Below are 24,559 nucleotides of genomic sequence, written 5' to 3'. Positions count from 1 at the left end.
TTTGTTTTGGAAGGCAATTTGGGAGAACATTGGCACGCGGTTGCAGTTCTCATCATCGTTCCACCCGCAGACTGACGGGCAATCCCAGATTGCCAATTCAATGGTTCTAGATTTATTGAAGTCTTATATCTCAGATCAGAAGACTCAATGGGAAAGATATTTACCTTTGGTGGAATTTGCCTACAATAACACGATACACTCTTCGACGGGGAAGGCGCTATTTGAGATTGTTGAAGGTGCTACGAAGGTTCCACCCTTCCTGAGCACGAAAGATAAGATCTTTGAAGCGGATGAATATACGCGAGATCTGGATACGGCTTTTGCCAAGGTTCGCGAGACTTAGCAGAAGTCTCAAGAACAACGGAAAAAGACAACAGATCGCCATCGTCGTGACATGAAATTGAAGGAGGATGATTGCGTGCTCTTACGTTTTGAAAAAGCACGCCTACGAAAGAAAAAGGGAAAGGAGAGGCTTTTTCCAAAGCTTAGTATGCGATACTACGGCCCTTTCCAGATTACTGAAAAGATAAATGATGTCTCCTTCCGATTGAAACTGCCAGATACTTGGAGGATTCACAATGCATTTCATGTGAGTCTCTTGAAACCTTTTAAAGGTGATGTGCCTGATGATGGAGATCTTGATGAGCAACTCGAAGTGGACGAAAACGAGGAGATCCTTGTTCCTGAAAAGATTTTGGCACATAAGCATACGAAGAATAAGGGTAAAGTCCGAAGGCGGTTCTTGGTTAAGTTCAAGAATTATCCTGCACTTGATGCGAAGTGGATGGAGGAGGAGGACCTAGCAGATACTCCTCAGATTGTGAAACTTTACCTCGATGCTTTTGGTTTAGCATAGTCTACTCCAAATGGAATCCAAAATTCAGCTTGGCCGGAGATCTGGTGCAGTGGGATGCACAAGAGGGGAGTCACTCCACTCCTTTGTCAACAGATGCCTTGATTTAGATACTAGAGTCATTGATGTCTCTTTGAGCTTCAAGGATACTGAGAGCTGAAAGTATTCTGCTGTATGACTTTATGAAATGGAATTCCTGATAATGATACTGATTTGTTCTTGACTTCTTGTAAGTGCAAGAACTGATAGCCAAAATGACTGCAACATTTTGGTCTGATTGATCTCGAATAGACATGGTTGCAATAGGGGTTAGTCGATCAGACATCGATGAGGTCCCGATTGGACCTAGATGTGATTGCTAGCTACATTGCCGATAAATCATGGTCTAAGATCCGAATGAATGTTGAATATCATGTGATACCCTGTGATGTCTGGTGATGTCCTGTGATGTCGTGTGATGTGACTGTCGATTTTGTACATGTGCTAGATGTGTGTTCCTAGTACGTAGGTACTAACAGTCAGTGTCTGCTAAGACGGTTTATGGCTTTTGTCGGTTTTGCAGGCGTAATCGCGGTCGATTACAATGCTTTCAAGAGGGGGGTATGTCACAAAGAGATGACGTGGCTACGGAGAAACCCTAATTTCAGGCTGAAAACCTAAAATCCCTGAAAACCCTAAATTCTGCCAAAAACCCTAATTTCTACCGGGGTGCCACGTGGCAGCAGGCGCGCAGTACGGATTTCCGGAATTTGCACCGCAAATTGCGCTGACAGCTTTTTGGGCATTGCTTTTTACTCTACGCAAGAGAATGTTTTTTTTAATAAAAAAAGAGAAGAGCTTGAGAGAGAAGAGCTTTTGAGCTCTTATGCTTTTAACTGGAAAGCTTTTGGGGCTCTACTTTTGGGCATCCCTTGTACTTTTAAATATGTGGAGAGGGCTTCACTTCTCAGAGCATCTGGACGTAGAGTCTGAGAGTGAAACCCTAGCCACACTCTTGTACTTTGATCTGATTGATATAAAAAGAAATACCGAAAGGGGCGCCAGTCTTTGGGGCCAATATCTCTAGGCACGGAACTCCGCCTGGCCAGTGCAAATCTATTGTGATCTGTGAATTGTTTTGAAGTGGATATTTCGTGCTATCGCGGTTGATTCTTGACTTGGAGTGTGTCAACTCTCTACAGACGTGCACACAGTCAAGTGCTTTTGGCAGGGGGTAGAGGAGATCGTTTCATGTTTACACGCTCGGTCAGACAGGGCTGTCCTCTAGCCCCCTTCCTCTTTCTGTTCTATGCTGAGGCGATGAGCAGATTCTTGCTTTCACAGCAGGTTGGTTTGCATGGCTTACCACTCCCTATTCGGGGCGATGAGCTACTCGATGTTGAGTTTGCAGACGACTTAGCTTTGTACTTGGAGGGCCAAGAGACCAACCTGCACAGGTGTGAGTAGGCTCTAGAGACGTTTTGTTGTGCATGAGGCGCACTGATCAACTAGAGGAAGACACAAGCTTTTTGGGTTGGCAAGTGCTCCTACGCCTGATTAGTTGCCAGGTGAGGGTTTTAGATGGATTCGCCCAGGGATTGCAGTTCGCTACTTGGGTTGTCAGGTTGGCTTGAACTTGTCTCCTAAGCAGCAGATTGCTCCCCTCCTCCTGTCCATCAGGACTTGTCTCCTAAGCAAGAGATTGCCCCCCTCCTCATGTCCGTCAGGAGATAGTTGTTACATTGGAGTTCGGCACAACTCTCTTTGGCAGGCAGAGTTATAGTGGCCAACCAGGTGTTGTTGGCTACTATGTGGTACATTGCATCTTGTTGGATCTTTTTCGAGCTCCACATCAGCTAGATAGAGAGGCTGATCAGGAACTTTCTTTCATCGGGGCATGACACTCAGATAGCCCGGGCCAAAGTAGCTTGGTAGGTCATAACTCTACCTTCTTCTCAAGGGGGGTTGGGGATCATAGACCCAGCACAGCAAAGCAGAGCCCTTCTTGGGAAGTTTGTTGTCAGAGGACTTCTTCCAGGGGAGGAGCCCTAGAAGGAGTTTTTTCTTCAGCGGCTTAGTGAATCGTGTTCATCGTACAATATGTCATGCCTATGAAAAGGGATCACATAAGGACAGTTACTAAAATACAGGAAAGCATCACGAATGAAACACTCGAACAATGCGTGCTGACTAATCATTTGAACACATAATACTTCCTGTTGGGGTTCTTTGGACCTCGACTCGAGAGCCAAGATTGGTTCTTCGTGATTGATTGAATCTGCAATGAGGTTAGCTTCACTAGACAAAGTATCAACTAAACCATCATCCTTGTGAACAATCACATCATTATCCTGCAAATCATCATGCTCGTGAATAATCACATCTTGATCATGCAAATCATCGTGCTTATCATTATCATGCAACTCATGAGTGTCGTGCTTTGGAGAAGAAAAGATTGAGAGAGTCTCCTTCTCCTGATTCTTGTCAATTTGCGCCTGCATACTAGAAAAGAGTCGAAACAACTCTTGCATGTGTTGGGCACTCTGTTCGGCCGCCAAGCGCGCTTGCTCACGCTCACGCTCAAAGGCTAACCGGATTTCTTCGTGCTCGCGAGCCAATTCTGATTTTCTTTCATGGTGCTCGCGATCCATTTCTGCATTTCTTGCTTCGCATTCTAACTTTTTGTCCATCATTATCTTGTCGAAAGCCTTCATAGGAGTTAGTGTAATCCTTTGCGTAGATGGGGAACAGTGTTGCCAAGAAACACGTTTCTTCACTCATGAAACGTACGAAACGTTTCAGAAACGTTTCTGTATGAGTTTGAACGTTTCAAAGGTAAAGTCAAGGCACGTAAGTTTTCGCACATCAGGCTGTCGCGTTGATTTTTTTATCGTTTAAAAAAATTCTGTATTCTATTTTGCGTGGCTCAATTTGTTTTAATATGGTTGCTCCTAACGTTTCACACTTAGGTACATTTCTTTAGTTTGCACAAAACTTCAGTTTTGGCGTTTCTTTCTCGAATGAAACCGTTTCGAAACTTCTGAAACTCGTTTCAAACGAAACGTTTCGAAAATCCTTGGCAACTATGATGGGGAAGGGGGAGGGTCGGAAAAACCTCCTGGTGGGGAAAATTCTTCTTCGCCACTTCCATACTCATCACCTCCATGCGAAGTATCCATTCCGCTTCGGGTGATGACCATACACTGAAGTCTTGGGTTCTTAAGTTCACGAGGAACTTGGGGTCTTGTGGGTCTTGGGTTCTTGGATTCATGAGTCTTGAGGTTCTTGAGGTTCTCGAGTCTTGAGGTTCTTGAGGTTCTCTTTCGCTTGCAATCTGTGTTAGAGAACGATCTTCTCTTACCCAAGCTCTTCTCTTTCCCACGGGCCGACCCTTGGTAGCCTTGCGTGTCACGTGACACATCCAACCCTGTGTGTCCGTGGACAAAGCTGCAGCATGATCAGGGTTCAGCCAGTCCAGTCAGTCTAGATTAGAAGGGATCTGGCACTTTTTGTGGGTCTATTCGTAGACCGTGCATGCCCAGTCACTTAGCATAGATGCATATCCTCTGGTTGCACACAGCATGATCATCAGTATTCCCTTCAGAATCCATCAGATTCAGTCGGGGGAATTTTCCAGTGCATTTAGCCTATTTTTCCTATTTTTGGTATTTTCACTTATTATTTTTAACTGACTTTCCAACAAAAGTAGGTAGGGCAATTTTGCTAAGTTAATATATAAGCAAACCCAAGTTAGCACTAAATGGCAAAAGAGGCAACAGAAGCACATGCTCTACAGGCACCTTCTCAGCAGAACCCCAGCAGGAAACCCCTAGCATTTTTGGTCCCCATCCTCGCCACACATCAGCCTCAGCGTTTTCAGCTTGGATCATCGCCAACAGTCCCCCAAGCCTGGCGTTTTCAGCCATGATCGCCAGCAACAGATCCAGAACAACCTAGCGTTTTTGCTAGCAACAGAAGAACAGCCAGCGTTTTTGGTTTTCAGCCCTTATCGCTGCAGAAGTTCAGCGTTTTCAGCATTCTACAACAACAGCAGATTCAGCCCAAGTTGGTTGTAGAAGACCCCTAAATTCAGCCCTCGAAAACGCAGCCAAAACAGTCATTTTCAGCCACCCAAAACAGCCCAAAGATTTGCAGATTTTCAGCAGTTAGAAAAACACAGATTTCAACCCTAAAGTCGCGTCGTCATCACCGTCGTCGTCACCGACATAGTCTTAGATTGCATCAGTCCATTGCATACACATTGTACCACTTTGTGCAATCAAAAGTAGACCACTCTCGCCAAAGAGAGTGGGGCCTTCGGAGGAGGGTTTTACAACGTCTCTGGTGTCGTATCTCTCTTCTCTCTCTATCTCTCAGTCTCATACACTTGCACGCACATTGTCCATTCACTTTGTTCGTGATCATAGCACTTTTCACTAAGAACGGAAGGCCCTCCCTTCCATAAGAACTAAAAGGAACCTTGAGCACAGTTCGGAGCACTCATCTTGAGCAAAGCGCAAACAATCATTCCGCTGCACCTAACATTGCGCTCACACCAAGGTTTCTTTTTCCTACCTCACCTCGATTGGCCGGCCCCAAAGTGCACGGTCCGCTCTCAATGAGTGAAAAGAGAAACAAGGGGAGGCTGGACAAGCCCTTCTTTCTTGGGTTTCCTGTCAATCTTCAAAAACACGATTAGGAATCAACACGCCCAAGTGGACTTGGGTGAAGTGCGACCGCAACAAGCAAAAAAAATTATGTGGTTCTTTCGTTGAGTGATACAAAACACTATCAAAGCTCTAATAACAATGTTAGGTGCAACGAATGTGAATGTTGAACTTTGCTCAAGATGAGTGCTCTGAACTAAGCTCAAGATTCCTTTTACTTATGGAAGGGAGAGCCTTCTATTCGCCAACAGTCTCTAGAATCCTCTGAAGGACTCTTCGCGGGCCCACTCTGATGCGTGGGTCATGCGATACTTGAACTTCATAAAGGTTTGCAATGCTTGCTTCTTTGGGCCGAATTTGTGTCGCCTTCAATGCTTCAACTTCGTCTATAGTCATGCGTCTACCTTCTTCAAGAATCTCCGAGGATGAAAATTCCTGAAACCACTTTCAACGCAAAAACATGAACATACCGGAAAAAATCTAGTTTTCTTTAAAGACTGTGCATGCAATGTAGATTAACATATAGACGGAGTGCCCAACCGTTCATTAAACACACGCAAACAATGGAGTCGAAACTTGTCTTTCTGATCTAAATCAATCAACTGTGGCAAATCACAATGGAAATGCCAATGCTTGATGCTCAATCCTTCTTGTGCTCTTTCGGATACTCTTGTCATGCCAAGGAAGAGACATGAAGTGTGAATCCCTTGAATGCAAACTTTTCATCTTTTCATGAGTAATCCCCATACATCCGTGTCCATTCATGAGTGAATCGTGTTCATCGTACAATATGGCATGCCTATGAAAAGGGATCACACAAGGACGGTGACTAAAATACAGAAAACCATCACGAATGAAACACTCGAACAATGCGTGTTGACTAATCATTCAAACACAGAATACTTCCTGTGGGGGTACTTTGAACAATAGTTTTTTCCAAACGCATCCGATTGCCCAATCGGGCTTCCTCACGCGTGCGCGCATGGTTGCCGCATGGTACCTGTTTCCGGACGTGAGCAGGGCAGTTTTGACGGGCTAGCAAAAATCCCCCAATTTCTCAAATGTGGCCCAAAACGCCTCTGCGCGATTTATTAAAAACCTGCACCGTTGCCGTTTCTGCACAGAGAGTCCCCATCGAAGCTTGAGAGTCGAGAGAACTCGAGACCGCGAGCCGGGAGCCCTACCCAGTGCCCACACACTCTCCCGCGCGCGGCTGATTCTTCACCTACGCCGTCCGTTACTCGTAAGGCCTCCACTTTGTCAAGGTTTGCAGTGTGCACCTTGCAAGTTTGCAGAATCCAGATGGGCCGAGTGAAGCGTCCCGAATGGCAGTATGTAGAACAATTGAAGCCTCAAAAGAAAGGGCAATTTAGATGTAAATGCAAGTATTGTGGGCATACTTGGGACGGCGGTCCCTCCCGTATTTGTGCACATTTATTGTCCCTCTCTGGCTATGGTGTAGGCCCATGTGACAGTGTGCCAGAGGACGTCAAAGAGGTGGTCACAAGATTGCATGTAGATGTACAGAATGATGGGAAGGACCCAAATGCATTTGTAGATGCCTTGGTGGATGATTTGGGAGCTAATGCCTCTGCCTCAGGCTCAATGAGTACACGTGCATCAGGGAGTGCTCATGTAAGTGCCACTGGGACTTCGGCTTCCAAATCAAATGTGGGGTCCTCGAGCAAGAAGAGGAAGGTTGCACAAGGGCCCTTGGCAAGTGCATTTAGCTTGCAAGCACGCAAGCAAGCAGATCAAGCCTTGCGCAGGTTTTTTTATGTAGAGGACATTCCTGAATGGAAAGTGCGGAGTCCTTTCTTTTTGGAAATGGTCAAGGCAATTGGACAAGTTGGTCCATCTTATGTGCCTCCCACATACAATGCTTTGCGCACCACAGAGTTAAATGATGAGGTCAAATGCATTGGTCATGAGATCATGGGTGTGCGCGAGAAATGGAAAAAACATGGATGCACAATTGTATGTGATGGATGGTCTGACACTAGACGCAGGTCTATCATAAACTTTCTTGCATGCTCTATACATGGTTCTGTGTTTTTGAAATCTGTGGACACATCTGGGGAGACAAAGACATCAGAATTTATTTTCAAGCAGCTTAAGGATGTGATTATTGGGGTAGGACCCTCCAATGTTGTGCAGGTATGCATGGACAATGCAACTAATTGTGTTGGGGCCGGACAAATGGTGTAAGAGAAATGGAAACACATTTTTTTCACGAGGTGTGCATGCCATTGCTTGGACCTCTTGTTTGAGGATATTGGGAAGCTCCCTTGGATTGCAAAAATTCTTGAAGATGCAACAAAGGTTGTCACATTTGTCACAAGGAAGTCCACTGTCTTGGCATTGTTTCGAATGCTTAGCAAGAAGGAATTGTTGAAGTCATCGGCCACTTGAATGATGCAAAATTTGTGAAAATGAAGGCATCCAGGACTGCAAAGGCCATAGTGGTCTCGGACATTGTGTTTAATGCATCCTTTTGGCAAGAGGCCAAGTTGATTTTGAAGATTCGTGCTCCCATCTTGAAGATACTTCGTTTGGCTGATAGGGAAGGAGCCACCATGGGGCTTGTGTATGAGCTTACGGATCGCTTGTGTATGAGCAAATTCAAAACATGCAAGGTATTGATGCGGCAAGGATGCAAGAGATCAAGGATCTATGCGTTGATAGATGGAATATGATGCACACACCATTGCATGCTGTGGGATACTTGTTGCATCCTATATGGCGAGGAAGAGGGAAATTCAATGACAGTGAGGTTCATGACGGGTGGATGACATTTTTGGACAGGTATACCAAGGGTGATTTGACCATGCAAGGTACCCTCATTGATGAATTGGACACTTTCCTCACTGAAAGAAAGTCATTTGCTCATCCTATTGCAAAGGATCCAAAGAGAATGCAAGAGGGGTGTAAAATGGTGGGAGACTTTTGGGGCTTGCACGCCCACATTGCAGACTCTTGCACTTAAAGTGCTTTCTCAAGGGACATGTGCCTCTCCATGTGAGAAATTGGAGCACCTTCTCTCTCATTCACACCAAGAGAAGAAATAGGTTACTTCATGCTCATACCGAGAAGCTTGTCTACATACACACCAACTTGAGGCTCTTATGCAAGATCAAAGCGTGCGGCTATGAGAGAATGGAGGTGACATTGGAGATGCTTAACAAAGAGAAGGATGAGGAGCGCTTGCTTGAGTTGCAGGAGATTCAGGAGGCTATTGCATAGAGCACTGATGATGTTATGGAGTCTCTTCCGATTAGCATGCCCAGTGATATTGGAACTTCATGCTCCGTTGCTGAGGATGAGGCTTGGGATGAGGATGAGGATGAGGATGATGAGGGTGATGATGAGGAGGTGGCCTTTGATGAGAGTTAGAGCTCATTGCATTTTGCTCTAGCCTCGGTCCTGACTCCTCTTAGCTCTACTTATGTTTTGGATTCACTATTTAGCATCGAGCGGCTGGACTCCACCCTCTAGGCTCTATTTATGTTTTGTCATTTGAATTTTGGAGTACTCAGTATACAGTCTTGTTGGTTTTAAAGGCTCCATATTTTTCCATCTAGTATGATCATGATTCATTGATGTATCTATTGATCAGAGATCTTTATCTGTTTCTCGGCTCCCGACTCCTTGATTTAGCTAGATTCTACATTTTCTATGATGTTTTAATGCATTATGTGGCTTTGGGCTACTCTCTAGAGTCTATTGTTTTAATTTTAATTGCTATTTGTTATGAGATATATATATATACACTAATTTTTTAGTGTCGTATGGTATTCCACGTATGGAATCTTCGGGGGGTTTGAATCGGGCTTATATCGGGCTTCCATACCCGCCCGAGTGAGACGCATGGTTTCCGCATGAAAAAACTATGCTTTGAACCTCGACTCGAGAGCCAAGATCGGTTCTGCATGATTGATCGAATCTGCAATGACGTTAGCTTCACTAGAAAAAGCATCAACTAAACCATCATCCTTGTGAACAATCACATCTTTATCATGCAAATCATCATACTTATCATTATCATGGAATTCATCGTGCAAAAACACTATAGATCTGTTGTTCTTGCTGTCGTTGGGGCTGATTTGCAATGCAAAAACGCCAGGGCTTGCTATTGATGAAAAACGCTAGACTTGCTGTTGGCAAAAATGCTAGGTTTGCTGCTTAGGGAAGGTCTTGCTGAGAAGGTGCCTGTTGAACTTTTGTTCCTGCTGCCTCTTCTGCCAGAAAGTGCGAGCGCTAGGGATTCTTATATACTTACATGGCTAAATTGCCCTACCCAGTTCCCAACAAAAGTCACTTAAAAATAATAAGTGAAAATTGGTTAAAATAGGAAAAATAGGTCTATGCACTGTAAAAATGCTCCTGATGGATTCTGACCGAAATCTAATGATCATGTTGTGTGCAACCAGAGGATATGCATCTACTCTTAGTGTCTGGACATGCACCGTCTGCGAACAGACTCACAAAACTGCCAGAACACTTCCTAAGCTAACTGAACAAAACCCATGTCATCAAGTAGCTTGTCCACGTACACATAGGGTTAAATGTGCACGTGACATCCTCTCCTTTTCAAAGTGAGGTTCTGGTACCGAACTATATGGCGTCGAGGGAGATCACCAACAGTGTCTGGAATCCTGTGAAGGACTCTTCGCCGGCCCACTCTGATGCGTGGGTCGTGCGATACTAGAACTTCATAAAGGTCTACAACGCTTGCTTCTTTAGGCCGCGCCAAAAGCAACACAAAGTCATCTGTGGCTCCTTCAATGCTTCAACTTCGTCTATAGTCATACGTCTACCTTCTTCAAGAATCTCCGAGGATGAAAATTCCTGAAACCACTTCCAACACAAAAACATGAACATACCCATTCCATGTAAAGTGACTGGAAAAATTCTAGTCTTCTTTAAAGATTGGGCATGCAATGTAGATGAACATATAGACGGAGTGCCAAACCGTTCATCAAACACACGCAAACAATGGGGTCAAAACTTGTCTTTCTGATCTAAATCAATCAACTGTGGCAAATCACAATGGGGAAATGCCGATGATTGATGCTCAATCCTTCTTATGCTCTTTCGGATACTGTGTCATGCCAAGGAAGAGACATGGAATGTGAATCCCTTGAATGCAAACATTTCATCTTTTCATGAGTAATCCGCATACATCCGTGCCCATTCATGAGTGAATCGCATTCATCGTACAATATGTCATGCCTATGAAAAGGGATCACATAAGGACGGTGACTAAAATACAGGAAAGCATCACGAATGGAACACTTGAACAATGCTTGCTGACTAATCATTCAAACACAGAATACTTCTTGTGGGGGTTCTTTGAACCTCGACTTGAGAGCCAAGATCGGTTCTACGTGATTGATCGAATCTGCAATGAGGTTAGCTTCACTAGACAAAGTATCAATTAAACCATCATCCTTGTGAACAATCACATCATTATCCTGCAAATCATCATGCTTGTGAATAATCACATCTTGGTCATGGAAATCATCATGCTTATTATTATCATGCAACTCATGTGTGTCATGCTTTGGAGAAGAAAAGACTGAGAGAGTCTCCTTCTCCTGATTCTTATCAATCTGCGCCTACACACTACAAAAGAGTCAAAACAACTCTTGCATGTGTTGGGCTCTCTGTTCGGCCGCCAAGCGCGCTTGCTCACCCTCATGCTCAAAGGCTAACCGGCTTTCTTCGCGCTCGCGAGCCAATTCTGATTTTCTTCCGTGGTGCTTGCGATCCATTTTTGCATTTCTTGCTTCGCGTTCTAACTTTCTGTCCATCATCATCTTGTCGAAAGCCTCCATAGGACTTAGTGCAATCCTTTGCGTAGATGGGGAGAGAAAGGTTCGGAAAAACCTCCTGGTGGGAAAAATTCTTCTTCGCCACTTCCATGCTCATCACCTCCATGCGAAGTATCCATTCCGCTTCGGGTGATGACCATACACTGAGTCTTGGGTTCTTAAGTTCACTAGAAACTTGGGGTCTTGTGGGTCTTGGGTTCTTGGGTTCTTGAGTTTTGAGGTTCTTGAGGTTCTGGAGTCTTGAGGTTCTTGAGGTTCTCTTTCGCTCGCAATCTGTGTTAGAGAAGGATCTTCTCTTACCCAAGCTTTTCTCTTTCTCGCGCGTGCACCCCTTGGCAGCCTTGCACTCACACCAAGGTTTCTATTTTCCACCTCACGTCGATTGGCCGGCCGCGCAATGCACGGTCCGCGCTCAATGTGTGAAAAGAGAAACAAGGGGAGGCTCGACAAGCCCTTCTTTCTTGGGTTTCCTGTCACTCTTCAAAAACACGATTAGGAATCGACACGCCCAAGTGGACTTGGGTGACGTGCGACTGCAATAAGCAAAAAAAAGTATGTGGTTCTTTCCTTGACTGATACAAAACACTGCCAAAGCTCTGATACCAATGTTAGGTGCAGCGGATGTGAATGTTGAACTTTGCTCAAGATGAGTGCTCCGAACTGTGCTCAAGGTTCCTTTTACTTACGGAAGGGAGAGCCTTCCATTCCTTTAGTGAGAGAGTGCAAATGATCACAAACAAAGTGGCAAACACTGTGAATGGAGGTGCTGAGACTGAGAGATAGGGAGAGAAGAATACGACAACAGAATGTTGTCAAACCCTCCTCCGAAGGCCCCACCCTCTATCGCGAGAGAGGTCTACTATTGATTGCACAAATCTCTACAGTGCTTTGGACTTGCCGACAATGTCGACAACGATGAGGATGACGACGAGACGGGCTGAAATCTAAAAGCGCTAAGGTCTGAAATCTGCAAATCTTTATCTGCTGAATTCTGACTCTATGTCGATGACGATGAGGTGACGACCATACGCTGAAAACGCCGATGGTGAAATCTGCGTTTTTCTGGCTGAAACTACAAACGCTCACTGATCTGACCGTGCGGCGAGGATCTGCTGCAGGAAGGTGAGATCTACGAGGTTCGAGACTTCTACTCCGGTGTCTTGATGCTGAAAACTGAAAACGCTGATGCTAATCTGGGTCTTGTCACGAAGAATCTGCAAAATGCTATGAGGCTCTGTTGATCCGAAACGCTAGGGGCTGATTCTGTGCTGATGCAAAAACGCTATGAATCTGTTGTGTCTTGCTGTCACCGGGGCTAATCTACAATGCAAAAACGCCAAGGCTTGCTGTTGATGAAAACGCTAGGTTTGCAATTTGGGGAAGGTCTTGCTAAGAAGATGCCTGTTGAACTTTTGTTCCTGCTGCCTCTTCTGCAGAAAGCGCTAGGGTTTCTTATATACTTGCATGGCTAAATTGCCGTACCCAGTTCCCAACAAAAGTCACTTAAAAATAATAAGTGAAAATTGATTAAAATAGGGAAAATAGGTCTATGCACTTTAAAAATGCTCCTGATGGGTTCTAACTGAAATCTAATGATCATTATGTGTGCAACCAGAGGATATGCATCTACTCTAAGTGTTTGGACATGCACGGTCTGCGAATAGACTCACAAAAGTGCCAAAACACTTCCTAAGCTAACTGAACTGAACCCATGTCATTAAGTAGCTTGTCCACGTACACATAGGGTTAGATGTGCACATGACATGAACAATCACATCTTTATCATGCAAATCATCATACTTATCATTATCATGCAATTCATCATGCTTATCATTATCATGCAATTCATCATGCTCGTGAATAATCACATGTTGATCATACAAATCATTTGTGTCGTACTTTGGAGAAGAAAAGATTGAGAGAGTCTCCTTCTCCTGATTCTTTCCAATCTGCGCATGCACATTCGAAAATAGTGGGACCAACTCTTGCATGTCTTGGTCTCTCTGCGCTTCACGCTCTAGCTATCTTCTTCGTGCTCGCGATCCAATTCGGCTTTTCTTTCTTCGTGCTCACACGCTATGGCTGCCATTCTTTCTTTGTGTTCACGCGCTATGGCTACCATTCTTTCTGTGTTCACGATCAAATGCTACCTTTCTTTCTGCTTTTCTTTCTTCGGGCTCGCGCTCCAAGGCGACACGTTGCGCTTCTTGTTGTAACTTCATCATGTCCATCATCGTCTTGACCAAAGCCTCCATAGGATTTGGTGCGATCCTTGGCGTAGATGGGGAAGGGGGAGGGTCGGAAAAACCTCCTGGTGGGGAAAATTCTTCTTCGCCACCTCCATGCTCGTCACCTCCATGTGAAGTATCCATTCCACTTCGGGTTATGACCATATACTGAAGTTTTGGGTTCTTAAGTTCACGAGAAACTTGGGTTCTTGTCGTTCTTGGGTTCTTGAGGGTCTTGAGTTCTTGAGGTTCTTGAGGTTCTAATCTGTGTTAGAGAAGGATCTTCTCTTACCCGAGCTCCCGTTGGCCCCCCCCCTGGCGGCCTTGCGCTCACACCAAGGTTGCTTTTTCCCACCTCCCGTCGATTGGCCGGCCGCTAAGTACACGGTCTGCTCTCAATGAGTGAAAAGAGAAACAAGAGGAGGCTGGACAAGCCCTTCTTTCTTGGATTTCCTGTCACTCTTCAAAAACACGATTAGGAATTGACAGCCCAAGTGGACTTGGGTTACGTGCGACCTCAACAAGCAAAAAAAAAAATTGTGGATCTTTCCTTGAGTGATACAGAACACTGCCAAAGCTCTAATACCAATAAGGTGCAGCGGAAGAGAATGTTGAACTTTGCTCAAGATGAGTGCTCCGAACTGTACTCAAGGGTTCCTTTTACTTACGGAAGGAAGAGCCTTCCGTTCCTTTAATGAGAGAGTGCAATGATGACAAACAAAGTGGATAAACACTGTGAATGAAGGTGCTGAAACTGAGAGATAGAGAGAGAAGAATACGACACCAAAATGTTGTCAAACTCCTCCAAGGGCCCCACTCTCTATGGCGAGAGTGGCCTACTATTGATTGCACAAATCTCTACAATGCAATGGACTTGCCGACGATGTCGACGACGATGATGACGACGACGAGACGGGCTGGAACCTGAAAACGCTAAGGGCTGAAATCTGCAAATCTTGTATCTGCTGAATTCTGACTCTATGTGAGCGACGACGACGATGCGACAACGACGTGCTGAAAACGAGGATGTTGAAATCTGCATTTTCCGAGCTAAATCTGCAAACTTTGGCTGATCTAACCGTGCGGCGAGGATCTACTATGGAAAGGTGAGATCTGCAAGGTTTGGGGACTGCGGTATGGATTCTTACTGCTGAAAACTCAAAACGCTGAAGCTACTAGTTGTTCTATCGCGCAGAATCTGAAAAACGCTAGGCTGTCCTGCTGATCCAAAAACGCTAGGGCTGATTCTGATCTGCTGCAAAAACACTATGGTATCTGCTCTATCCTGCTATCGCCAGGCTGATCTGCAAATGCAAAACGCTGGGCTGATCCGTAATGCTAAAAAAACGTTGGTCCTTGTTGGCTAAATACGCTAGGTTGCTGGCCGCGGAGTCTTGCTGAGAAGGTGCACTGTCGGACACTTGGTCCCTGCTGCCTCTTCTGCCAGAAAACACTAGCGCTAGGTTTCTTATATATTATCTTGCCAGAATTGCCCTACCCAGTTTCCCAACAAAGTCACTTAATAATAATAAGTGAAAAAAGGCTAAAATAGGAAAAATAGTTTTTGTGCACTGTAAAATGCTCCCAATGGGTTCTGATGGTAATCTGATGATCATGATGTGTGCAACAAGAGGATATGCATCTATCTAAGTGCCTAGACATGCACGGTCTGCGAACAGACTCACAAAAGTGCCAAAACACTTCCTAAGCTAGGCTAACTGAACTGAACCCTAGACATGAAGTAGCTTGTCCACGTACACATAGGGTTGTATGTGCACATGACATTCGGGGTCGGGACACGAAGATTCTTTCTAAAACCTGCGTGTGCTGCAAAAAGGATCGGCTCCTCTATAGAAGAAGAATCAGATAGAGTCAACACGGCCAGTCGTAGTTCCGTGCCCAGAGGTATTGGCCCCAGAGTTTGGCGCCCCTTTCGGTATTTTTTTTTTTTTTTGGTTGCAAAGTATAAATCATGAGAGACCTCTGCTCTCAGACTCTACGTCCAGATGCCCTGCAGAGTAAGGCCCTTGGGTTCCTTTTATTCTTACAAAGGGAAGCCAAAAGCAGAGCCCCAAAAGCAATTAAACTCAAAAGCAATGAGTCCCAAAAGCAAACTGGCTCCAAAAACTGTCAAAAAGTAGCCAACGCAAAATACGAAATCCCGTACAACCCTACCACATCAGCAACCAGTGTGAAATGCAGAAATCCATACAATATGCCACGTCAATCTGCCAATGCGTTTTGCAGGATTCCGTACTATTGCCATGTGGCCTGTTGTCCGTACAAGCTCCAGCGTCATCAGTCTGCCCATGGGTGGTCATGCCACGTCATCTATTTGTGACATGAAGAGGGTCACTATGCCCCTGATTGTCACGAACCACCAAGAGAGCGAGGAGGGATGTATCCCTTATGTGGACGCAGTCAAAGAAGAGGGGAAGATAATCATCAAGAGTGGGCACTGGAGGCCCCACCACAACAACAACATCCTCAACCGTTGCTTGCGAATGGAGAAGGTAGGGCTATCAATATCATTACCTCTGAGCAGCAAGATGTGGATGTCTTAGCCAATAAGAGAACCAGGCATGATAATGAGAAAGAGACGGAAAAAGAGAGGGAAACAAGAGCAAAGAAGGGGAAAGATAAAGTAAATGATCAGCCAGAGAGCAGCAAGAGGTGGCGACAAAGAAAAATAGATCCAAAGGACTACCCTCTTCGTCGTCAAGGTGTTGAAGACTATGATATTGTTGATGACATACAAAATCAAAAGGCTAATATATCTTTTGGTCAATTGGTGGCTTTAAACAAAAATTGAGAAGGCAATGGACAAAATGTGTGAGTACACAGCTTCGTGCGTGTGTGTGACGGGAGCTTTGGGAGCCTGCGATCGAACCCTACTGCTGTTCTGTCGTGGTTTTCTCCTGCGCGCTGCTACAGCGTGCTGTGCCAGCGCCTCTGGGGGTGTGTGTGTGTGGGACTGCTCCTCTGCACGCGAATCTGCTCCTCTGTCGTGGAATTTTCCTGCAAGCTGCGCGCAGCAGCAGCCCTCTGTCGTCTCGCCAACAAGGGTGATTGTTGCCTACGTGACTGCTCTTGCACGTCTTTTACCCAGCGTGCCCTCCTGCTCGTCGCTGCTGAGAAGTGCAGTATTGCCCAGCAAGCTTGTCGGTGACAGTGCAGCAGGTTTTGCACGCCTAGTGGTGGCCGGTGCTGTTTTGTCGGGTCTCGTTGTGCAGGACTAGCAGGGCAGTTTGTATACAGGTTAGAGTCTCAGTCAAGCTCCAGTTCTTTGGGCAGAATTCAACAGATGTTTATTGCTGTGGGTTTTGGTTGCTGCTTTCTGTGAAGTATGTACAGAGTTGTGGTTAGTCTGTTATTTGCAAGGTTTTCTTCACAGTAGATTACAGAATTTTCTCGGCAATCAGTTTTGTTTGAAGAAGGGGTTTCTTTTAATTTATGTTGACTCACTGTGCGTCTTTAAGCGTCGAAAAGCAATGGAACCAACGTCAGAGGCAGCTTCTGAGATCAAGGCATGCTTGTATGAGGACTTTGAGGAGGCTCGACAAACATGGAATGGTCAGGCGCCTGCTCTTGAGGTGCGCATTCCGGTGCAGGACCTCTGGACCCAGTTGCGCAGTACGCTATGAATGCAGTTATTCTGTTTTTCCCGGGGAAAATGCCTACTGCGCAAGATGTCCGCCAATGGGTCAATTTTCTCCTTAAGCAACAAGCTATCCGTGGTGTCTACTTTGGGGCGCGTGGCTTTTATGAAGTTTTGCTCGCAAATATGGAAGCTCGAAATCTTTTGCTTGAGATGTCCCCCCTCTTTTTTAATACGCAGATGACACATGTTCTCCCATGGACACTCACTAAAGACTACCATAGTCTTATTCGTCACAAATGCCCAGTGTGGGTGGAAATTGTTGATTTCCCCCGCACGTGGAGACATTTCTTGCCGTTGTTGGCTGCGCAGCTTGGAAAGGTTATCTGCCCTCCAAAACTGGATGCGAATACCAACAGGTTTTGTATTCTATGGGACACGGACAAGATTACCCCTGATGGTATTATGGTTGACTCAGGTGATCCATGGGTAGGCAAGCGCCCCTTTAAACTTAAATGGGGAAAATTTGCGAATTCATGTTTTCGATGCGGCAAGTTTGGTCATATGCAATCCGAATGTCCAGAGACGGTCTTGCAACCCCCTCCATCTGCTGTTCCTTTGTCCATCTCTATCCCTACTGAAAAACCCACAAGTGAAGCCAAGCAAAGTGGAGTTTCTACTGCTAAAGTGGCTTCGAATGTGGACAAAGGGAAAGGCAAGGTACAGCAAGTTACTGATCTTGGGAATCGGACTGCTGCTGAAGGCAAAAATGTTGGACCTGCTGATGTCAATACATGGGTGGTGCCGAAAAAAGCACTGAAGATTCGCACGCCACTTTCTTCTCGTAATTACGTTCCTTCTGTTAATGCTAACAAGAATGCATCGTTTAAGCAACTTCCATGTAATGACAATCGCACGCTGATTGATGCATGGGACAAAGCGATGCACTCTTACAAAGATGTACTCCTTGGTGAGGCTTCCACATCGCATGTGAACACTGTGGACACGTTTCCTGCCCTGACTCAGAGGATGGGTCCTCGTACGGATGCAGTGGATGGAGACGTGTCTATGGGCATCTCCACTTGATTTTGATACTTGGTGCTTTTGTACATATGTTTCCAATGCAAAGTCATATTAAATGCATCTCATACAATGTGCGTGGGTTATGCAACCTTGACAAATGGCAGCTGACCTAGCACTATGTACATACATGTAGGGCAGACATAGTTGTATTGCAAGAGCACAATCAACACAAGTTTGCTGGTCAATGTTCCTATTTTGCCGGATATTGGATTGCGTATGTTGGCTCGCAAGATTTCTCTGGTGTATTGATGCTGATTCGACATGAGCTTCAGCCTGTTCTGTTATACAATGATCCGCATGGTCGGTGGATGGTTGTACAGTGTTTGTTGCATGGTCGAGTTCATGAATTTGGAGGTACATATGCATATACGGCCTCTGGGAAAAGAGCTGCTTTGTGGCGGGAAATCTCGTCTCGCCCATGGACATCGAATGCATTTCTGTGTGGAGATTTCAATAATACTCCTGGTTTGCTTGACAGTACCACAGGAAATTCGCATATGCTGCCTGCGGAGAAACACAACTGGGATCGTTTTGTTGCCTCTGCTCAAATGATTGATATATGGCGTTCTTTGCATCCTGATGCCTCTAGTTTTACCTTTCAGCATGCTGCTCACTCCTCTTATAGAGCACGATTGGATCGTTGGTATTTGCTTAATGGGCAACAGTATGAAGAATTTGTATGTGACATGAGGATAGATTATGCTCTGCAGCTATCGGATCATTATCCTCTTTTGCTGTCGTATTTTGGACAGTCTATTTGTGATTGGCCTCTTCACAGGAAACGTTTGTTGCATGTTAATAATGTCTATCTTACTCATGAAGCTTTTCGTCACATGTTTACCGATATTATTCCTCCGCTGTTGGCTCAAATGCATATTGATTTGGATGCTGCTTGGTATCGTTTTGTCATGAGAGTTCAAAGTGTGATTTTTGACTATGGTAGGCAGCATATGCAGCGCATTCAGGAGAATGTCGGTGCTGCAAAACAGGTTAGTCAACAATTACAACAGTAGGCTGATTTCCGTCCATTGTCTGACTCTGAAATGACGGAGTTATGTGAAGCTAAAGTGTGTATTCAGCAAAATGATAAGAGGAAGCTTACTAAGTGGCAGACGCGTACACGTCAACAGGCCTTTATGGATAAAGGTTGTGCTTCGAAGAAATTTTTTAAGCATTTGCATCATTCGAGAGTCTCACAGTCGATTAAACGGGTTATGCTTCCCTCGGGTGCTTGGACTTCTTCGAAGAGGGAACTTGCTGAGGTTATGGTTTCACATTACCGTAAGGTGTTTGCTGCTCAATCTGAGCCGTCTTCGGCAGCTTGTCGAGCGCTTGAATTGTTGCTTTCTTATGTTCGTCCGATCCTGTCTTCGCAGGAGGCGCACTGCCTTGAGGATCCTTTCTCTGTCGCCGAATTGCATGGTGCCTTGCTTGCATTGGGCCGGTGGAGATCTCCTGGTTGGGACGGACTTATTGTGGAATTTTTCCTCTCATTTTGGGATGCTCTTAAACAACCCTTGATCTTCATGATAAATGTGGCATGGGAAAAACAGGATCTACCAATTTCATGGAAAGAGGGCTTACTTAAGTTGTTGCCCAAGCAAGCGCTTTGCGAGCAGTTCTCTCATTGGCGGCCCATAACTCTGATGCCGGTGATATACAACATTTTGGCTAAAATGTTGGTCCATCGCATCAAGGACTATTTGTTTACAGGACTTCATCAGGCTCAATATGGTTTCATTCCTCGTCGTCAAATCATGGACAATTTGGCCAATCTTATGATTGGCATGGAATATGCTAAGTATACGCAACAAGATGTGCTGGTCATGCAAGTTGATATTGAAAAGGCCTTTGACACTGTGCACTGGGACTTCATTGCTGCCACAATGAGAAGTCTAGGGTTTGGTCCTAAGTTGGCCAATGTGGTTTATTTCTTGTACGATTGTAGTACGTCTTTGGGAATCCTGGAAGGGGAATTGACAGAATCGTGGCCGCTTGGTTGTTCGGTTAGGCAAGGTTTCCCTATTAGTGCTTTGCTGTATGCAATTGCTTCCCATCCTTTGTTGATGTATCTTGATCACTTGACCTCTGCGCAGCGTCTTCATGGTTTGCAGCTACCTTCGGGTCATACTTTTATTTGGCAAGCTTATGCAGATGACTCGCTATTTATGCCCCGCAATCAGCAAAACGATGTTCAAGAGATTATGAACGCTTTGGAATTGTTTGCGCTTGCGGCTGGTCTTAAAGTCAATTTCCGTAAATCAAAGCTTCTGCCGCTTCGTTCTTGTGACTGGCATGCTCTGTTGTGGCCAGGAGAGATTGTTCTTCCAAATGTAATCACTAGGCATTTGGGTTATTCAATTGGATGGAATGTTACTCACACGCAGAAAGTGGATTGGGTTATGAATCGCTTGAATGTTAAATTGCATTACTGGAAGCTTTCTACCTGGCCGCTACATGTTCGCCTGTGAATTGTTCAGAGTATCCTCATGGCATATGTTCAGTTCTTTTTGCCATTGTTGCATTGGCCCCGGCATTGTCTTGACTCTCTCATGTCGGCCATTTTGTCTCATTTGTGGCGAACGCGTGCTCACAAAAAAAGGTTTACGCTTGATATCGATGGCAAAACTTTGTACACCAAAGTGCTTTGGTGGTTTGAATATTTTGGACCTGCGTAGGCATGTCATTGCTAGGAAGGCTATGCTTTGCCTACACTTGTGCATCAATCTCAGCCTTGGACTCTTATGTTTGCACACTTGAGTCAACATGTGGTTACATCCTCATTTGGTCACTGGCAATCATCCATGTGAGAGGCAGTATTTGGTAAGATGGATGGTCATATTCTTGGATGCCCGCTTTCTTCCACCTTGCTTTTTGCATGGAAATAGGTTACGATTCATCTCTCATGGAATGCTCGGAGGGAAGGAAACTCACTTCGTGCGGAGAGCCTTCATTGGAGTCGGGCTTTTTCTCTTACTTTGTTCGACCGCTCGTCTCACCAGGCGTATTTTCTCTCCTGCTGTGGCATTCGAGTGGTTGAGGATGTAGTGGATGCAGCTGGTTTTACTTTCGAGTTTCCATTTTCCACTCGCCGCTTTGGATTGGGCATGCACTATCGCCAGTTTTGGAGAGAATTACAGCAAATGTTAACAGGTTTTTTGCCCATTTCACCTTTGGCTGATGGTGAACGAATGTCTGACTGGAAGCTAGGGGAAATGCCATTTCAAGATATTTCTGTTGGCCGGGCATATGCTCTTCTTCTGCCTCGTCCATGGATTGTCGATCATTGCAACGCTATTTGGCACATGCATAAATCAGATATTTGGTGGCGTAGGATTATATCTGCAATATGGGAAAGCCGTTTGCCGTTGAAAGAGCGTTTGTTTCTTTGGCGGTGTTTACTTGGTTTGCTCCCACTGGTACCTTTCTTCGAAAGCACCGTATCCGCCCTTCATCATGTGTCCGTTGCTTATCTGCCGAGGAGGATGTTTGTCACCTCTTGTGGGATTGTTGTGTCACTCGAGAATTCCTTCGTCAAGTATCTGCGTGTATGCGGCTATGTTTTCCCACGACGGTCTTCCATAAGCGGTTTTGGGTTTTTGGTATCTTCTCGCCGGCGTTGCAGTGCTTTGCAGCCTTCTTCATGTGGGTCAGGTTTTGGGCATACTGGACATTGTGGCGACAGCGTAATGGCTATATGTTTCATAGCATTCATACGGATCCTCTACCTTTCTTCAAGATTTCCCTTTGGCAGTCTTTGCGGTTTGCCTTGGACGTTGGTGATATCACGACAGAGATACGTCAGCTTTCTTATGAATGCTTTTAGATATTTTGTACAGCTGAACACTGTTGTGTTCCTTTCCTTGTACATCTTTTCAGTGGGTTTTCCTCTCTTTGAGGTTTCCCACAGATAGTTAAATCAAATTGATTTACAAAAAAAAAGTGAGTACTCAGCTTCCTTCCGAGAGAGAAAAGCATCAAAGCATGGTGTCATCTTTGAGAGTTGATCACTCTGTAGATATGGTGCCAATAATTGAAGCTATATTGAGAAAGAAAACAAAAGTATAAGTGTATGTGGATGGTGGTGCCCAAGTGTGTGTCATGACTTAGGCTATCATGAAGGAAGCATGCATTTAAGTATTAGTGAATGGTTCGATCCGTATGAGGATGGCAACCACAAAAACGCAAGGTGTCTTGGGAATCGGGATAGCTGAAGATGTCAGATTAGAGTCTCGCAGATTGAGTGCTTGGTCGATTTTTACATGATGCAAGCGGGGGAAAATGTGTACCCAATCATTTTAGGGAGGCCATGGCATATAACCCTTGGTGCTAAGCAAGATTGGGGCACGGGTTTGATCACCATTCCCAACCAAGAGAAAGGAAGAACCTCACTCTACAACATGAAGACACATGAGAGCCATCACCAATGTTGAGGCTATGCCTCTCTCTTTCTACATATGTGTTACTCAAGGTATGACAGCCGATCCAAACACTGCTATGAAAGAAAAGTTGGCTGCCCAATCAACTCAAATAGCAAGCAAGCATTAGGCAGCAGTGTTACTCATTGCCATCCACAACACTAAGAAAGGTCTGCACAGTTTTAGAAGCAGCAGCGCGGCTTTTCCAGCTATTTAAAAATTTGATTGAAATAGCTAAGGTGATACCAAATATGGGCAGCATGTAGGTACCGTCCAAAACAATGCAAAAGTTGGTGCTTATGTGGCTGCCATCAAGGATTGATGGATGTGCCTAAATGGTGATATTTCCTAGCTGTCTCAGTTCCATTGATCCTCACTTTTATTGATAAAATGTCATTATAGTGTGTAAAGGCCGTCATAGATAGAGCAAGACCCGAAAGTGAGATAAAAGCACTCAAAGAAAGCTAAACAGGCTTGCAACGAAAAACCCAATTATCATCTGAAAACTGGACAATGTGACAAAGGAAGGTGCAAAGGACTACACGTGCACCCGCACACACATGCTCGTAATTCACATACATTCATACATGTTTGTTTATTCTTATGCATCTATCGTACTTGAATGCAAACCATACAGACATGCACCCACATGTACACACCCCTTCTCATATTTGATTTTCTTACTTCTTTTAGATCTAGAAGCAAACAAATGGTGTGTTTTTGAGGGCCAGGGACAGGTGTTTGCACAATGCTTAATGTTTGATACGCGTCCTAACTCAGCTGGCTGCTGGGCAAGGGATGAGCAACCACCACATAGTGAGAATATGCAGCATCACTTCAATCCTTCAGCATGACACGCCCCATTGGCTTGTATCTAAGACTAGGACAGTCAATAATGATGGGAGCGGTCACTGTGCGGCACTCTATACTCACGGCACTCGCTTTTACATATTCTGCAGTACTGCAAGAAACATGAGGTGAGGCCTTTGCATTAATAGATGGGAGAATATACCACCTCATGGTACAGGGAGTAGCCTGATTAACATGAACATTTCCGCAACGCACGGTTGAGTACAATTAGCCTATTTTCTTGAGGATTGAAAAAGCAATCCCCTTCGTACTAAAGGACTAATTGGAAGATTTGGTGGCATTAATAATGCACCTTAAGGGTCACAAAGTGTAAGCAACGCCTCATTGATGTGCATCCTATGAGATACAGTTTTTGCTCAATAAAATCAAGGCCCAAGGCCCCAAGTTCAACGCAATGCGTGTGTGTGTGTGTGTGTGTGTGTGTGTGATAGAGAGACAGAGAGGGAGAGAGAGTTACCCACGTAGGTATTAGCGTTCTGCGACTTGGGCACCTTAATGTTAACCTCATCTCTCCTTTTGAGGAGAGCTTAAACCTCGTGGGTCCCTCGAAACCCCGAATAGAACACCCAAGTCGGGTGATCACTGCAAGACTACTTAACTGGGAAGATTCTCTTTTTGCAATCGAACCAATGCCTGAGGCTGCCATCATATTTTCGGCAGGGCACCTCTCTCTCTCTCTCTCTCTCTCTCTCTCACGTTTGCGCGACAGTCGAAATCGGATGTGCCAGAGCAAAGGTATTGGTGAGGCCGTCGCCACGACGACCAGGTGGCGGAGCTGAAGGTTAACAGGCCAAAAATACGCTATTTGTACCTACTCCAATCTCATAATCATAAATGCTTCACAAACTTAGAGTTGGGTCGCACCATGTTGGTTAGTGAGGGACCTCAGCAAGGAAAGGCAGAGAAGCTCACGTGCGAAAGCCGAGGACATTGCAACCACAGCAGTCAAATCAAAAACTAAACATGGACGAGCACTAAACTTGGACAACTTAGGGAATGCATGTCATCTCACAATATAAGGTCATAAAA

General features: G+C 45.1%; 1 protein-coding gene across 5 annotated transcripts in view; it reads right to left on the bottom strand.

Annotated features, from left to right (window-relative positions):
• LOC147457837 (uncharacterized) overlaps positions 1-24,311 on the bottom strand; it is a 117,824-nt gene extending 93,513 nt beyond the window's left edge. For 2 of the 5 annotated variants that reach the window (XM_086512624.1, XM_086512623.1), the window contains exon 1: positions 23,988-24,311. In XM_086512624.1, the coding sequence (XP_086368750.1) occupies positions 23,988-24,179 (192 nt within the window). In that variant the 5' untranslated portion in view covers positions 24,180-24,311. The remainder of the gene's footprint in view (positions 1-23,987) is intronic. The other 3 variants (XM_086512628.1, XM_086512626.1, XM_086512627.1) reach the window with 2 other exon arrangements.
• Positions 24,312-24,559: the final 248 nt, after the last annotated feature.

The sequence above is a fragment of the Adiantum capillus-veneris genome, chromosome 5, assembly GCF_014529385.1.
Source record: "Adiantum capillus-veneris isolate H3 chromosome 5, ASM1452938v2, whole genome shotgun sequence".
Lineage (NCBI taxonomy): Eukaryota > Viridiplantae > Streptophyta > Polypodiopsida > Polypodiales > Pteridaceae > Adiantum > Adiantum capillus-veneris.
The sequence above is the reverse complement of the archived record's forward strand: the minus strand, read 5'-3'. Positions and strand labels throughout refer to the sequence as shown.